Source organism: Mercenaria mercenaria, chromosome 2 (assembly GCF_021730395.1).
Source record: "Mercenaria mercenaria strain notata chromosome 2, MADL_Memer_1, whole genome shotgun sequence".
NCBI classification, from domain to species: Eukaryota; Metazoa; Mollusca; class Bivalvia; order Venerida; family Veneridae; genus Mercenaria; species Mercenaria mercenaria.
In genome coordinates, this window is record NC_069362.1 from 36,105,611 (window position 1) to 36,124,507 (window position 18,897).

The 18,897-nt window shown below is 36.9% G+C and overlaps 2 protein-coding genes across 2 annotated transcripts in view; one reads left to right on the top strand and one right to left on the bottom strand.

Annotated features, from left to right (window-relative positions):
* LOC123563720 (DNA topoisomerase 3-alpha-like) overlaps positions 1–18,897 on the top strand; it is a 73,304-nt gene that overhangs the window by 11,465 nt on the left and 42,942 nt on the right. Inside the window, exon 5 of the mRNA XM_053535136.1 lies at positions 17,510–17,561. Coding sequence (XP_053391111.1) covers positions 17,510–17,561 — 52 coding nt within the window. The remainder of the gene's footprint in view (positions 1–17,509; positions 17,562–18,897) is intronic.
* LOC128553941 (uncharacterized) lies at positions 1,740–16,850 on the bottom strand. The gene is made up of 2 exons (XM_053535144.1): positions 16,692–16,850; positions 1,740–6,053 (listed from the first exon to the last, which is right to left on the bottom strand). The coding sequence occupies exon 2, from the start codon at positions 6,050–6,052 to the stop codon at positions 3,953–3,955; it is 2,100 nt and encodes a 699-aa protein (XP_053391119.1). The 5' UTR covers position 6,053; positions 16,692–16,850; the 3' UTR covers positions 1,740–3,952.

The window sequence follows — 18,897 nt, forward strand, 5'->3', positions numbered from 1 at the left end:
GGCCAGTACCAAATGAGTATCTACTAGGAGAAACCTATTGTTTCTGCCTTGTCTGTCCATCTGTCCGTCCCACTCGAATTAATAGCTGGAGAACCTTTCGACCTCAAGCCTTCAGCTAGTCCAGAAACTTTAAAACATCACATTTTTTAGCTCACCAGAGCACAGAGTGTTAAAGGTGAGCTATTGTGACCGGTCTTTGTCCTGCATCTGTCGTCGTCCGTCAACATTTGCCTTGTGAACACTCTAGAGGCAACATATGTGACCCAACCTTTATGAAACTTGTTCAGAATGTTAGTATTGATGATCTCTGGGTCATTGCAAAACTGGGTCATGTGGGGTCAAAAATTAGGTTAGTAGGCAAGATCAAAGGAAAAGCTTGTGAACTCTCTGGAGGCCACCTTTGTGACCCAATCTTTACAAAACATGGTCAGAAAGTTAGTCTTGATGATCTCTAGCTGGGTCAATTTCGAAACTGGGTCATGTTGGGTCAGAAACAAGGTCAGTTGGCATGATCAAAGCAAAAACTTATGAGAACTCAAGAGGCCACAGTTGTGGCCCATATTTATGAAAGTTGGTCAGAATGTTTGTCTTGATGATTTCTAGGTCAAGTTCGAATCTGGGTAATTTTGGGTCAAAAACTAGGTCACCCTGTCAAATCAAAGGTAAAGCTTGTGAACACTTTAGAGGCCACAGTTGTGACTTAATCTTTATGAAATTAAGTCAGAATGTTTGTCTTAATGATTTCTAGGTCAAGTTTGAAACTGGGTCATGTGGAGTCAAAAACTAGGTCTCTAGGCCAGATCAGAGGAAAATCTTTTGAACTCTCTAGAAACCACAGTAACTTGTGACTCAATGTTTATGAAATTTGGTCAGTGTGTTTGTCTTGATGATTTCTAGGCCAGGTTGGAATCTGGGTCATGTTGGGTCAAAAACTAGGTCACCCAGTCAAATCAAAGGAAAAGCTTGTGAACACTTTAGAGGCCACAGTTGTGTCTCAATTATTATGAAACTGTGTCAGAATATTTGTTTTAATGATTTCTAGATCATGTTTGAAACTGGGTCATTTGGGGTCAAAAACTAGGTCAGTAGGATAGATCATTTATTGTCAATTTAAGTTTGAAACTCATGAGAATAAATCAGAACGTTTGTCTTGATAATCGATAGGTCAGGTTCAAATCTGTGTCATGTGAAGGCACAAATTAGATTGCCTGGTCAAATGAAAGGAAAAAACTTTTGAACACTCTTGAGGCCACTGTTCTAACTCTATCTTTATGAAATTTGGTCAGAATGTTTGTCTTGATGGTCTCTAAGTCAGATCTTAATCTGGTTCATGTGGGGTCAAAAACTAGGTCAGTAGGCCAGATCCAAGGAAAAACTTTTGAACACACTAGAAACAACAGTTGCGACTCATTGTTTATGAAATTTGGTCAAAATGTTTGTCTTGATGATCTCTAGGTCAGGTTGAAATATGGTCCAGGTGGAGTCAAGTAGGTCATATCAAAAAGTGATGTATTTTTAATAACTTATAACAAGCACTGAAAGGAACTGCTGCAGATCTCGTTGGAATTTGTATTAATCACTATTAGTGCTGTAGAATAAGAACAATATGGAGGAAATATGAGCAACAAATAAACTTATAGTTTGTTTCAAGTGTATATTTTATGTAACCAAATGCAAATAGACAACACTCATATAAAACAGATAATAGTTATTAATAGTTATATTCCCCCCCCCCCCCCCCCCCCTGGCGGAGACATATTGTTTTTGCCCTGTCTTCCGTCCGTCCGTATGTCACACTTATTTCCGAGCAATAACTGGAGAACCATTTGACCTAGAACCTTCAAACTTCATAGGTTGGTAGAGCTTACGGAGGAGACGACCCCTATTGTTTTTGGGGTTACTCCGTCAAAGGTCAAGGTCACAGGAGCCTGAACATGGAAAACCATTTCCGATCAATAACTCAAGAACGACTTGACCCAGAATGTTGAAACTTCATATGATGATTGATCATGCATAGTAGATCACCCCTATTGATTTTGGGGTCACTCCATCGAAGGTGAAGGTCACAGGGGCCTGAACATGGAAAACCATTTCCGATCAACAACTCTAGAACAACTTGACCCAGAATGTTGAAACTTCATAGGATGATTGATCATGCACAGTAGATGACCCCTATTGATTTTAGGGTCATTCCGTTTAAGGTCAAGGTCACAGGGGCTTGAATATGGAAAACCATTTCCAATCAATAACTTGAGAACGACTTGACCCAGAATGTTGAAACTTCATAGGATGATTGGTCATGCAGAGTAGATGACCCACATAGGGGCCTCCATGGCCGAGTGGTTAGAGTCGCTGACTTCAAATCACTTGCCCCTCATCGATGTGGGTTCGAATCCCCGCCGGGGACATAGAATCTTTCATGTGAGGAAGCCATCCAGCTGGCTTGCGGAAGGTCGGTGGTTCTACCCAGGTGCCCGCTCGGGCCTGAAATAATGTCCGAAGGGGCAACTTGGGTCTTCCTCCGCCATTAAAGCTGGAAAGTAGCCATATGACCTACATTGTGTCGGTGTGACTTTAAATCCAACAAACAAACAGATGACCCATATGGATTTTGGGGTCACTCTGTTGAAGGTCAAGTCACAGGGGCTTGAACATTGAAAACCATTTCTGGTCAGTAACTTGAGAACCACTTGACCCAGAATGTTGAGACTTAATAGAATGATTGGTCATGCAGAGTAGATGACCCCTATCGATTTTGGGTCACTCTGTTAAAGGTCAAGGCCGCCATTTTGAAAATTTCCAGTCAGGGTAAAAAGTCGATAAACTTTTAACAAGTACAGGCTTAAACCTCCTTCAACATAATCTTATGCATCAATCATAATTATGTTTAAACATATTTTTTCATTTTATTATAAGTTACTTCTAAATTTATTTCCATTACAACCGATTTCAATAAATGAATTGCACGGTCTGTGGATGAAAACTTGATTCCGCCACGGTCTGAACTTTCATATAAAATATTGTCAAAAGATTGCTAATATTATCTGGGGGATCTCACAAGGGAGCGACTTGAGTGGAGAAGACACTTTGAAGTGTCTATGCCCCAAACTTCACTTTGAAATCAACTTTGCCCGTAAAATTTCCAACCATCAACAAAGCGAATACAGGACGTCATGTCAACTTGTACCTGAAGCGTTAACTCCGCCCACTTGACAGTCATAAAAAATTGTAATGTGTAAGTGGTCTGCAGTGTTTATCAATAAGCGTGTTTTTTTGTTAAAAAAAGTGACGAAACTGGTTTATAGTGTGTGTACATGGAATACAATTATCTTACGGATTAAAGGAATTGTGACTGTTTGTTTGATGCACATGTGTTCTGTCGCTAATGTGCGACTTTTGATTGTTAAATGGATTAAAGAAATTGCAACAACAGCAGTTAAATGCTAATTTGATTGTACGTTAATTGGTCGATTAAGAAATTACGATCAGCAGGAGTCAACACGGATTAAAGGCACAGATACATTGTATTGTGTCTGGCGATGATTTCAAGAAATAATTTAAGTAAGTATGTTATTCTGAAACAATAATTGTTTTTCACTGGGAATTTTCGGTGAGTAAACAAATGTTATCGAAGATTGATCAGTTAGCGGCCTGATTTAGTGTTGTTTGTGCCTTATACATACTCTCACTTTTCAAGGCCAAACCAGTGTTTAAAAGCAAACTTAATAATGTTCTGTTTTAAAGCCCTTGAATATATTAGTCAAAGATATCTACTAAGAAATACGCATTGAACTAGACATTTCTATAATAAGAGACTATCACAGTGTTATGACATTCTTTAAAAATGTACATGATAGTTTAGTAGAAGTTTAAAGCTTGTCTCGCTATTACTAATACCCAACACGGTAATCTTATTGTTACAGTAGAGTTTGAAGTATGTTCTGTACCATATTCATATTGCATTAGCCAAACATCTGCAGACATGAATTCTTGCTACATTATTCCTTTGTCGTACATTCAGAGATGACAGATAGTACTGTAAAGCTTCGTCTAGTCTGTTTTCTTGTTCCATGCACTGTCCTAGTAGATTCAGTGCTGTTTCCCTGTGTGCAAGGTTGCGCTCTGTTTCAATGACCCGTTTCAGTTTGTTCAGTGCTTGTTGCTGGTCTTCGGGCCTGTTTAAGTTGCCAAATGTCTTGTATTGTAGAAAATAAAGGTATGGAATTGAGTCTACCACAGCAAAGTCCATCCAGTGATCGTATATACTTCTGTGTTGAATTTCCTCTTGTGTTGATCTGAACATCTCATACTGAAGTTCATGTGGTACACAGTTTATTTCACGTTGACTGAATCTTACACAAAATGCAACAACGTACTTAACTGCTTCTTCATCATATTGACTGTAAAGCTGACCAAATCCTATTTTAATGTATTTTACAGGAAAGTTATAGCAGATACATATGGGCTCAGTAACTTCTATATTGTATTGTTGATCTACACCATGAAGAACAAATGCTGCCTTTTCCATGTCTCCTGTACAATACAATATAGAAGCAAGTTTTAGTCTGCTTGAAGAAATGTCCAAGTCAAGTCCTGCTTCAAGCCAGGCTAGTGCTTGAGGAGAAACTTTTTTGTTTGTTTGAATGTTATGAGAGGCTATCAGGGACCCTATAGAGCTGCAGTATAGAGGTGCTATAAGTCTGCTTGCTAACTTAACTAACATGTCACCATCCCTGTAGTATCTTGTTAAATTTTGGACTATCTGTAACAGAATTCTCAATGCCATATATAAATTTTCATCTTTTGTCTCATGAATAACTTCTTTATGGAAGTCTACAATACATCTAGCTGTATCATGTAGTAAAAAATTTGAAGTTCTCATAGTGTCTACATCTGGGCTTTCAATGTTATGATTTATCCTATCCATCATGTTAAGCTTGATCTGAAGTCTTTCACCAACACGGTCAATCTGAATTCCAAAAAGTGACATTCCATCACATGGTATCAGGTTTGCTATTGATTGAAGTAACTTTTTTTGTACTTCATTTGAAAACTTTCCTGCCATCAAGTTGTTTTCATAATCAAAGAAATGCGGACAGTTTCTACATGAAATGCATCTGTTCAGTGTAAGTATACAGTATGTTAAACAGTTTAAAATGTTACATTCATTCCATATATTTAAAGGTTTACTTGCTATACAGTGAAACAAAACAGTTTTACACATGAAACTGGAAATGTAACTTTCATTGTCAAGATTAATGTATGTTTTCATAATCATTTTCATTAAGATGTAACATCTTATTTGAGTAATGTTCAAATTGAACATCAAGCACCGTTCAGCAAATGAGGTAGAAAGTCTCCATTCAAAATCTGCATTTTCACTGACTTTGTTGCCAACAGCAACAATGAAAAACTTTGTAGTTTTTATATATCTGTACATATTAGCTGTAGGCCAATTGTTTACAGTCAAATGATCTAGGCAGGATTTTGTTGATTGTGGCAATGATGTACACGGAAATGCTAAGACAGTGTCAGAATCTATAATACCAGGCTGTTTCGTTAGTGATAATGAAGGTCCTTGTCTCTCCCCTATTCCAACCACAAGGGTATCAAGCATTGTATTTTTGAACAATATCCGTCCACGCATGTCCTTAACATGGTGATAACCAAATTCATGTGTATAAGGAAGTGGAACATCATCTTTAAGTCTCTGTAGGAGACAATATCCAGGAGGTGTTGTTTCATTCTGGATCATCAGGAAGTTATTCTTACCTAGAGTCCATTCAGACCAGTCCTGTATCACATTGAAATTATCTTGATAGACAAGTCGGTCAGAATCTGATTTAAGTCCAGTTGTTGTAGTTCCCTCTGACATACTGCCAAAATTGTAAACAGTGCTTGGTTCACCTGATGCTTTTATATGGAGTGTATAAATGTTTTCCTTCAGTAAAGCAGCCCTCCTTGTCCTCACCACTGTTCTGTCATTGATCCCAATATCATCCAGGACCTCAGAAAGATGCAAAGACACATTGTCAGAGTGATTGTGGAACATTCTGGAAAAATATATTTTCGTGATCATATTCAATGTCATAACACCAATATGCATATATTGTGTGACCATTATATATATAGAAAAAATAAACATTACATGAGTTACATTATATTTGCCTACCAGTTTCGTTTATACTCATCAGGGCAAATAATACAGTATGGCTTCAATAAATGTGTAATTGCTATTTTTGCCTTCACATGTGTACACAACGTTAATATTGTGACATCATCAGTTTTGGTTATGTTTTGGTTTAAAAATATCAATGGAAGGCGTTCTTTAGATAACCTAGCTGAAACATCATTACTATGAAATTTGTAAAAAGGAAATGTTGAAAATTTAGGGACAGTTTTTGAGCGTATATCTAAATGAGTACTTAAAGGCAATGTCTTGTTGATGGGTCTCTTATTTGTTGGTCATGTACTGTCCATCTATTTCTGGGTTTATCTCCTGTTTGACCAATATTAAATTCATTACTCAAAAACCGTCCCTAAATTTTCAATATTTCCTTTTTACAAATTTCATGGTAATGATGTTTCAGCTAAGTTATCTAAAGAACGCTATTTCATTGATATTTTTAAACCGAAACTTAACCAGAATTGATGATGTCACAATATTAACGTTGTGTACACATGTGTAAGCAAAAATGACATTGCTTAGCGATTACATATTTTATTGACGCCATATTGTATCATTTGCCCTGATGAGTATTAATGAAACCAGTAGGCAAATATAATGTAACTCATGTAATGTTCTTTATTTTTTCCTTATAATTTAGGCCAGAGTTTTTTAATAACTTGGGTTACAGGAGCGCCGGGTCCAAATTCTCCAAAATCCAAATAAAAATAAAATTCAAAATTGCGATTTTATTTTTATTTTCCCAGACGCTTGCATCTACTTTCCATGGTGGAAAATAAAACAGTGTCTATTAACCTACAATAAATATCACAGGGCGTGCAAAGGACTTCCGATATTCTCAAAGGACGACAAAATCAATACACTGTGACGTAACTTTACTAGAATGACGTGACTAGCTCCGCCCCGTAACTAATTGCCAGCAGTGTTTGAAGTGTGTGACAAGTGTGAAAGTATCGTGTCTGATAGAGAACGTCCGTAAATATAAACCGTTATCCAGATCAGCTGACATGTTTAGAAGGCGTTAATTGCAGACAACAAAAGGCTTGGATTAAATTGGTGAAACAAGCTCCTAAGTCGGAAGACAAAGTAACTTAATTGTGGAAAATATATCGATAATTTCAGCACAAAAGCCTCAGCAAGTAACTATATTTTAGCAAATGACATTTCACATCCAGTTTAAATTAATACATTTTTTCCGACCGGTAATAAATTTGCTACTTTCTTTGGATTTTCATCAATGATAAATCCTTTTACAGTATTTTTAGAAGAAAAAAGCAAACATTCAATTTGTCTCCTGACCTATTAAAAACTGATATCTTTGACACATTTCGACCAGCACATGGCAGCTGACATCAAAAGGAGTGTCGGCAAAACTTTCCTTTATTGATTTTCTTTGATGTGGGATAAAAGTTAACTGGTTGGGTATTGCAAGGTGAATGACGTAATTTGACATAATTCTACTCCAAGTAAAATGTACTTCAGATTTTTTTAAGTGGATTTTCGTTTTGTAGCTGAACAACAGTAAGTCTGGTGATTTTAATAAAATGCTGACTGTTGCTATAAATTTAAAAAACAATAAACTATTTTTTGTTAAATAAGATGTTTTCTAATTAGTATGGTCATAATAGTAATGATTATGATGATGATGGTGATGATGGTATTGAAGGTAACTGTACAAAGTGAAAATATGTAAGTTTGAATGTAGTACCTTTGCTGACTGTTTTTAAAATTCGCAATTTAAATCTTAAAGTCTACCTCAAATTACTTTCAAAGTTGTAGCCAGATATGGAGTTCAGTAACTTTTAAGAGACCCCTCACACTTAACAGGCTTGGGACTGTCTGGCATGTATAATGAAAAATGGCCCATGTCGGAGCATAAATGAAAAATGGAGAAATCATAAAAGAAAAAAGTGAAAAGTTATTTCCGTCTTCCTTAACCCTTACAATGGTACAACCGATTAGTTTTGCCTTTGCGACCAGTGCAGACCTAGATCAGCCTGCACATCTGTGCAGATTGATCATGGTCTGCACTGTTCGCTATTCAGTCAGTACATTTTGAGTGAACACCCCTTCGAATGATAAATGGTATTGCCCAAATTGAATGATGGACCTGTCCATTTCAGAAACTTAGTGTGCTAAGGGTTAAAAGGTCAGAAACACAATAAGCATAGGATGTGACAACAATACTACACTACACTATATATAATCACACCAACACCAGAAACAATACAATGCCAGGTGTGTTTAGTCTCTATTTATTAGCAAGCTATATATATGTTTAAAGCAGGCAAGCAACATGCAAAAAATTTCAAGTATTTAATAGTTTCTACAACATAATATTATAACATACAACATGGAGGCTTTAATAAAGAAAGTGGGAATAAAATGCTCCAAATTGGGAAAATAACTTGTCTGATTTATCTAGACTGTGTTGTGAATCTACATTTGCCTGAAACAACAATTTTTTTTAACCCAGTGGCACTTTTTACAAAATAAAATTTTTTGTGTTTTTTTAATCCCCCGCCGTGGCGGAGGGATTATAGGAATGGTCTGCGTCCGTCCGTCCTTCCGTCCTTCCGTCTTTCCGTCCTTCCGTCCGTCCGTCCTTCCGTCCGTAACAAAATCGTGTCCGGTCCATATCTCCTAAACCCCTTGAAGGATTTTCATGAAACTTGGGTCAAATGATCACCTCATCAAGACGATGTGCAGAACCCATGAGTCAGCCTTGTCGGTTCAAGGTCAAGGTCACAACTCTAAGTCAAAGGTTTGAGCCTGCCATTTTGTGTCCGCTCTATATCTCATAAACCCCTTGAAGGAATTTTATAAAACCTGGGTCAAATGATCACCTCATCAAGACGATGTGCAGAACCCATGAGTCAGCCATGCCGGCTCAAGGTCAAGGTCACAACTTAGGGTCAAAGGTTTTGAGCCTTCCATTTTGTGTCCGCTCTATATCTTCTAAACTCCTTGAAGGATTTTCATGAAACTTGGGTCAAATGATCACCTCATCAAGACGATGCGCAGAACCCATGGGTCAGCCTTGTCGGGTCAAGGTCAAGGTCACAACTCAAGGTCAAAGGTTTGAGCCTTCCATTTTCTGTCCGCTCTATATCTCCTAAACCCCTTGAAGGAATTTTATCAAACTTGGGTCAAATGATCACCTCATCTAGACGATATGCAGAACCCATGAGTCAGTCATGCCGGCTCAAGGTCAAGGTCACAGCTTAGGGTCAAAGGTTTGAGCCCTCCATTTCGTGTCCGCTCAAATATCTCCTAAACTCCTTGAGGATTTCATGAAATTTTGGGTCAAATAAATCACCTCATCAAGACGATGCGCAGAACCCATGGGTCAGCCCTTGTCGCGTCAAGGTCAAGGTCAAAGGTTGAGCCTTCCATTTTCCGGGTCCGCTCAAATATCTCCTAAACCCCTTGAAGAATTTTATCAAACTTGGGTCAAATGATCACCTCATCTAGACGATATGCAGAACCCATGAGCCCAGTCATGCCGGCTCAAGGTCAAGGTCACAGCTTAGGGTCAAAGGTTTGAGCCCTCCATTCGTGTCGCTCTTATATCTCCTAAACCCCTTGAAGGAATTTATAAAACTTGGGTAAAATGATTACCTCTCAGAACGATGTGCAGAAAATTATGAGTCAACCATGCCAGCTCAAGGTCAAGGTCACAACTAAGGGTCGAAGGTTTGAGCCTTCCATTTTGTGTCCCCTCGTATCTCCTAAACCCCTTGAAGAAATTTTCATCAAACTTGGGTCAAGTGATCACCTCATCAAGAAATCTGGGGTCAGCCATGTCAACTCAAGGTCAAGGTCACAACTGAAGGTCAAAGGTTTCAGCTCTGTATCTCCAAACCCTTAAAGGATTTTCATGAAACTTGGTAAAATTTGATCACCTCATCAAGACGTGCAGAATTCATGAGTCAGCCATGTCAGTTCAAGGTCAAGGGGTCACAGCTAAAATAAAAAGTTTTACCCTTTCACTACCCCATAGCAGTGGCGGGGGATATAGCTGTCTTTCAGACTGCCTTGTTTCATTTTATTTTTATTTTTTTTCCCGATGCTAACATTTTCCTACTTTATTTTTATTTTTATTCCCTCCTCCTAATGCTCATTTTTGGAAAATCTCCCGTAACCCAAGTTATTAAAAAACTCTGGCCTTACTTGATTTGGTTCAGACTTCTGCATATATATGATAGCTGCCACACCAGAAATTAACTTTTATTTGGAATGATTTCTGCTACACAGCATAAAATACAGGTGAATATCGTTACCTCGATATTGGTTAGCTTGATACTCCGGTTAGCACGATGTGTTCGAGTCGGTCCCGACTTTTCCCTATTTATCTAAATGTAATTATTTATCATTACCTCGATATGCTTAGCTCGATATTTGTTTTAGCTCGATGAGATTTTTTTCAGTCCCGTCACTTACCTGTACTGTTTTTTCACCGGGTTTCGTCGATATCCAACAGTTGTCAAAAAATATCCATGTTATTTGTAAGGTGTGAAATCAACCTTTTGTTGTCCGGCGATGTATCATCAATTCAAGTAGTTGGTGCATTTGTTTTGTTTGTTATTTAATCTTTAATCCAATTTAAATGTCAGGAGGTTTGCATTTAATTCCCAGTAATTACTCTTATAAAACACCATGCAAGCAGGAAAGCTGTTTTCCGATGTAACAACTAATTTGGATAAAATTTATTTTCTATTTTGACGGGGTAAAAAATCTGCCATTTAGGATTGAGTAACAATATTGCGGATTTAATGGCAAATTTTCGCTATCGAAGCACATCCAAAATGGTCTCAACTAGGAAACATTACTGCGCATAGACTTGTTTGGGGAAGGAATAAAATGCTAGTTTTAAATGTATATTTTGAAAAATTTAAACATGTATTATGTATTTAATTAAGGTTTTATTGTCAAAGAATTAAAATCGTATTTACGTTTTATATTTTTTCTTTCCCTTTCAAACACCCCTGAAAAAGCATTGGGGATAAAAAGAAAATATAGACGTCCGACACCAAGTACAAAGTAGTCCCAGATGGCGAATCGTTAAACGCGAACTTCCGATACGTCGATGCAGTTTTTACAGTCCCTTGAATATCGAGGTAACGGTATTCGACTGTAGTTGTATACTTACACAGAAACCTGATAGATTTAAAAATCTGATCCTGTTTATTTTTTGAAGAACTAACATTAATCTTTCTATGGACAAGTGAATTCAGGTTAATATGATAAAAGATGTGTCAGATTGTCTCTATGGTTAAGGAGTAACTGTATATCATCAAAACACAGAAATATTTGACAAATGGACAACATCTTAACCGACAGTCTGTCTGACCATTACATGTCCTTCCCGACTGTCCCTTAAACAATTGCTGAAAACAACATTTAACCTAGTTATGTGAAATTTCAGCAATACGACATTATTTCAGATATACCAGAACGCAATGGTACATTATTTCAAATACACCAGAACAAAAACTTTGAAAATGGTGAGTAAATAAAGGCACCAAACTGTTCAAAAAATGTGCCCCATTATGCAGTCCTTTTCTTGAATTCAATGTATATATCAATAATCTGACAATAGCTTAATAGTAATATACATGTTTTATAATGCTGTTCAATTTTCATGTGGAACAACCCTCTCTTTCTATGATTTAATATTGTTTAATCCCATAATTATAGTTTTGGCATTGTCTTCCAGCCTTCCATCCGTCCGTCTGTCCGTCCGGAGCCATATCTATGAAGTGGTTGGGAATATTTAGATAATACTTCGTATACATGTTTACCACTATGGTTTCAGTCAGATTGACCATGTAACACCAGAGTTATGGCCCTTAGAAGTTTCTAGTGTTAACTATATAGGGTACTATAAATATGGCAATTTTTGCTCCATAATTTGGGATATATTTAACCTAGAACTATGAAGCTTAAATTAAATTTAGATCAGCATAATGTGGTATTGCACACAGAGTTTCGTCTGTATTTCTTTAGTATCTTCAGAGATATTGCCCTTTTTGTTTAAAAATCCACATATTTGTACATAACAAACTGACCAGTTGGTAGAATTTTGTAAAACTTTTTTCATTTTTTTCCATGAAGATCTATTGCAAAAATCTATCACAAAAACTCACCTCTCCCCCCAGGTGAGTTTTTGTGATTGCTTGATGTCCGGCGTCTGTCTAACTGTCAATATTTAGCTTGTGTATGCGATAGAAGCTGTATTTTTCAACTGATCTTCATGAAATTTGGTCAGAATGATTACCTTGATCAAATCTAGGCCAGGTTTGAAAATGGGTCATCTGGGATCAAAAAACTAGGTCACTAGGTCAAATCAAAGAAAAACCTTGTGTATGCGATAGAGGCTGTAATTTCCAGTTAATCTTCCTGAAATTTGGTCAGAATGATTACCTTGATGAAGTCTAGGCCGAGTTCGAATATGGGTCATCTGGGTTCAAAAACTAGGTCACTTGGTCAAATCAAAGAAAAACCTTGTGTATGTGATAGAGGCTGTATTTTTCAATTAAACACCATGAAGTTTGGTCCGAAAGATTGCCTTGACGAAATCTAGGTCAAGTTTGAATATGGGTCATCTGGGGTCAAAAAGTAGGTCACTAGGTCAACTCAAAGGAAAAGCTTGTATATGTGGTAGAGGCAGTATTTTTCAATTGATTTACCTGAAATTAAGTCAAAATGATAACCTAAAGGAAGTCTATGCCGAGTTTGAAAATAGGTCATCTGAATTAAAAAAGTAGGTCACTAGGTCAAATCAAAGAAAAACGTCATGTTTGAAAATGGGTCATCTGGGGTCAAAAATAAGGTCAGTAGGTCAAATCAAAGAAAAACTTGGTGTATGCGATAGAGGCTTATTTTTCTTTGAATCTTCCTGAAATTAAGTCAGAATGTTTGCCTTGTGAAATAAAATCTGTTCAAATTGAATATGGGTCAAAAAGTAGGTCACTAGGTCAAATAAAAGAAAAGCCTTGTGTATGCAATAGAGGCTGTATTTTTCAATTGATCTTCATGAAATATAGTCAGAATGATTGCCGTGATAAAATCTACGTTAAGTTTGATTATGGGTCATCTTGGGTCAAAAAGTAGGTCACTAGGTCAAATCAAAGAAAACCCTTCTGTATGCAATGTATTTTTCGATTGATCTTCATGAAATTTGGTCAGAATGATTGCCATGTACCGTAAATCCATTTTTGATTTGTTTTTGCACCACCCGCGCACAAGCTTCCTGTCGACTTTAAACAAATTTGCGGCAAAGTGTTAACCTTTTCTTTGGCAGTTTTAATAACTTTTAATTTAAAAGCCGACACATAAGCAGCGTGTCAAACCATTGACATTGTGTATTGCTACCCGCATGTACTAAGAAAAATATTATCGGAGTACACAGCTGTTTGGGTATGATGACGTAATGTGTCATGTCGCGAGCGTGTCACGGAATACATGAGGTACCGTATTTAAATGCATAATTTTAAATAATAAGGCTAAGTGTTTGTTTGGTTTTCAGTTGATAAAACAAGAGGTTTGGTCTGGAAAACTTTCTGGGTTTGAAGAATAGAGGGGTTCCATTAAATTTAAAGGGATATTTTTCTAACAGAATCAAAAGGAAATATTTTTATGCTCCCGAAGGGAGGCATATTAGTTTTCAATTGTCTGTTTGTTTGTTAGTTTATTCGTTCATTCGTTAGTTCGTTCGTTCATTTGTCACAATGTTAACTTTTTGCATGAAGGCATTTTATTGCGAACCACTGCACCCAGGACCTTCAAACTTCACATGCTGATAGTACTTATTGACTACACAACCCCTACTGACTTTTGGGTCACCACATCAAAGGTCAAGGTCACAGGGGCCAATGTTAACTTTTTACATGAAGGCACTTCACTCATGAACCACTGCACCCAGGACCTTCAAACTTCACCTGCTGATAGTACTTATTGACTACACAACCCTTACTAACTTTGGGGTCACCAGGTCAAAGGTCAAGGTCACAGGAGCCAATGTTAACTTTTAGCATGAAGGCACTTTAATCGCGAACCACTGCACCCAGGACCTTCAAACTTCACATGTTGATAGTACTTATTGAGTACACGACCCCTACTGACTTTGGGGTCATCATGTCAAAGGTCAAGGTCACAGGGGCCAGTGTTAACATCTTGCATGAAGGCACTTTACTTACAAACCATTGCACCCAAGACTTTCAAACTTCACTTGCTAAAAGTACTTATTGAGTACACGACCCCTATTGACTTTGGGGTCACAAGGTCAAAGGTCAAGGTGCTGGGGGGGCATTTATCACCATTAGTGACAGCTCTTGTTAGATTGTAAAATTTGTTCCATTTGGAGGGAATTCCAGTTTTCAGGGGTTCTAATGATGAGAGGTTACAGTACTATTCAAATGTATATATAATATTTATAGCATAAACAGACCCATATTGATAAAACAGGGACATCTATGGGTGGGGGTTACCGCCAAAATTAGTAAATATACAATCCATTCATAAACAAGTCAGTCAGTGCAGTGCATTTCAGTGCCGTCTAGTCTAAAACTCCATCCCGTCCAATACATTTGCATTCAACGCATTGTATTTTGAAACCGTTTAATACAAAACTTCATTCCATCTATTTAAACATGGAACGATGCATTGGAAAACCTGTTGCGCGTTGCAACGTAATATGAAACCATCCAATAAAACATGAAACCATGCAGCTCAAAGTGAAGCCGTTTAACACAACGTGAGTACGTGCAGGGTAAGATAAAAATGATTCATTACAACTTGACGCTGTCTTATGCATATTGACACCCCTTTGTATAATTGAGAGTGGTGTATTAAAATTAGATGCCATGCAGTCCAATATGAAGACGTTTAACGCAACAGTGTAAAGTGAAACGATTCATTAAAGTTTGGCGCCGTCTAATGCATACTGAAACCATGTTATGTGATTTGGAGCGGTGTATCAAAATTTGATGCCATGCAGCCAAATGTGAAACCATTTAACGAAACCCCAAGTTTGACCTGTTATAAATATAGATTATGGATCAGTTTTACATAAAAACATCTTAAAATTTGTCCTAAAACTAACTTTATAGTACTATTCTTACGTTTAATTTTAAACAGTTACTGCAATTTATCTGAATATTAAAAGGGATCTTACTTTCGTAAAACATCTTTTTTCTTAGGTTAAGCTTTATCAGAAGTGTGTTTTTTGTTGTTGTTGTTTTGGTTGGACAGGATCTTTTTTCATTTTTAAACAATATTTCATTTAAGTTGGAAAGTCAGTTTCCTGGATTTCATACTACCTGTTAGGGGTTAATACCACCTCTAACCTGCTCGCTTAGCTCAATTAGGTGAGCTCAGATGTACAGATCTTGGGGTCTCGAGTCCGATCCCAGGCTTGGCTTTGGTTTCTCTGGACATTTGATAAAAGAACATTGTGTCCCCACATCATTCGTCTGGGAGATTCAATTAAAGACTATGATATAAAATAACAGGTCTTTGGGTTCATGTAGGGAAGTTGGCAGTTACCTGCTGAGAAACAGGTGTGTACGGACGAATCCTAGAAAACCGGTTAGGTTAACTGCCTGTCGTTACATTAACAGCGTTAAAAAAAACAATCAAACAACTCACCCCCCCCCCAACACACAGCCCACCCCGACCCCGAAAAAAAATTTAAAAAATTGTGAAGTACATATGTTTGATACACTGTCTAAAAGCATAAAAGCATAAACATGTAAACATAAATTTCAAAGGATTGAAAAGTAACTCAATTTTATCATTATTTTTTCATTTTCTGAGTCAGTTTCAGGAAGCATACTTCTTACAAAGCTTTAACTGAGAAGAAAAAATGTTTTCACGAAATAAGGTCCCCTTAAATATTCAGATAACTTGCAGGAAATGTTTAAAATTAAATGTTAGATTTTTACCACAAGGTCGGTTTTAGGATGTCAATATATTTTATGTAAAAGCAAGGAAGAATATCCAACAGGGAAAACCACGTTCCAAAAACACAGCCTCCCCAAAGGCACACACGAACAACACACACAACCACACATACAAACAAAAAAAAAAAAAAAAAAAAAAAAAAAAAAAAAAACATACAAGGGGACAAAACAAACAAATAAAAGGAACACAGTGGGGGCCACCGCCTTGGAAGGGTCAGTGGCAAAACCACCACTGGGGAGTTTAAAGCGGTGCAACTAACCTCACTCTTAGCCCTTTGTTATACCTAGCTGCCAGGTGAAATCCTAACATACGTTAAGGCAACAAAAGGAACATAATGTAAAACTGATCCAGAATCAATATTTATGAAAGGTCAAACCTATCAACAACGACATTGAAATGTATTGCACTGACTGACTTGTTTATGAATGAATTGTATATTTACTAATTTTGGCGGTAACCGCCGCCCAAAGACATCTTCTGAACTTGAATAAAGCTGATAAAATATCAAAAATATTTTCTCACCTGGTAGTAAACTTACCTGATGGTTTTTTTTCCTTGGGTTTAAATATTTTATTCCAGTCAGATGGATGCAAATCTGCCAAGATTAATGATTTTAATTAGGTGACTAAAAAAGTAGGTGTGTAACTTTTACTTCTTAAATCGATATTATCTATGATGATAGCCGTGATTATCTAAATAATGTTACTTCCTGTTTTGGTTTCAGTTGTGATATAGGGGAGATTACCTTTCATTAATTTATTAGATGTTGCCAGTTTTATTTACTCCCTTGTAATGGACTTATTTGAATGTAGCTATATGAATATTGATACACTGTCCTTATTCGATTAGATTTCTCTTTACCTGAAATAATCACTTACAACATTGTCACAGTCTTCGTGGTGCCTTTTCATGGATGGTCATGATGGTTGTAGATTGATAAAACAAAGTGTATACCACAGTGACAAAATCAGCCATGCTTAAAGTTTCCTGTCATGTATCATACATAGATATGTGTTTATCTGATTGCCAAAGGGTATATTGGGGTTAGTGGGCTGTCTTTGGTGTTTAATTAATCTTTTTATGCCCCCGAAGTAAGACATATTAGTTTTCAACTGTCTGTTGGTTCATCACAACGTTAATTTTTTGCATGAAGGCACTTTACTCTTGAACCACTGCACCCAGGACCTTCAAACTTCACATGCTGATAGTACTTATTGAGTACACAACCCCTACTGACTTTTGGGTCACCAGGTCAAAAGTCAAGGCGCTTTGGGGGCATTTGTCACCATTAGTGACAGCTCTTGTTTGATGCTAGAAGAGTGCATTCTCATGGTTTAATGTTTTTATATTTTTCAGTTAAGCCAAATATACAAGTGTACAGAGCAAAGTTTTCTGAGATCACACCACCGTAAGTTAAAGAAAATTTAATTGGTCAGTTTACATGTTTTAACAGTTAAACAATGTAGCTTTACCAGAATAATGCCAAGAAAGTTACATATAACAGGATATATGCAAAGTAAGTTACATGTACTGGTCAGATATATGCTGTTAAAGAAAGTTACAGGTGCCAGGATATATTATACTAAGTGAGTTACATACAGCAAGATATATACTAAGTAAATTACAGATACTAGGATATATACTAAGTAAGTTACATACAGCAAGATATAATTATACTAGGTAAGTTACATATAGCAAGATATATACTAAGTAAGTTACAGGTACTAGGATATATACTAAGTAAGTTACATACAGCAAGACATAATTATACTAGGTAAGTTACATACAGCAAGATATATACTAAGTAAGTTACAGGTACCAGGATATATAGTAAAGAAGTTACATACAGGGAGATATATACTAAGTAAGTTACATACAGCAAGATATATACTAAGTAAGTTACAGGTACCAGGATATATAGTAAGGAAGTTACATACAGGAAGATATTTACCAAGTAAGTTACAGACAGCAAGATATATACTAAGTAAGTTAAGGTACCAGGATATATACTAAGTAAGTTACATACAGCAAGATATATACTAAGTAAGTAACAGGTACCAGGATATATACTAAGTAAATTACATACAGCAAGATTTATACTAAGTAAGTTACATACAACAAGATATATACTTAGTAAGTTACAGGTACCAGACCGCCTCGGTAGCCTAGTGGTAGAGCGTCCGCTTCGAGTGCAGGAGGTCGTGGGTTCTATCCCCGGCCGCGTCATACCAAAGACGTAAAAAATGGTACCAGCAGCTTCCTCACTTGGCGCTCAGCATTAAGGGGATAGTGCTAGGACTGGTCAGCCCGGTGTCAGTATAATGTGACTCGGTGGGGTATCATGCCACATGTCTACGGTGTGATATTCTAGTGAGGCAGCACTATAAAGTTGGGCATTGTGCTCACTGCTACAAGTAGACACCGTCGTTTATATGACTGAAAAATTGTTGAAAAAGACAAACCCGAACAAACAGACACTACAGGTACCAGACTATATACTAAGTAAGTTACAAAAAGCGAGATATATTCTAAGTAAGGTACAGGTACCAGGATATATTCTAAGTAAGTTACAGGTACCAGGATGTATGCTAAGTAAGTTACAGGTCTCGGAATACAGGCTAAGTAAGTTACCAGATACCTGTACTTGGATACATCATTGTAACATGCTAAGTAAGCTAAGGGAAAGGTTTAAATTAGGGATGGGAATGAATATTCCAATATTCGGAGATCTGTTGAATATTGGA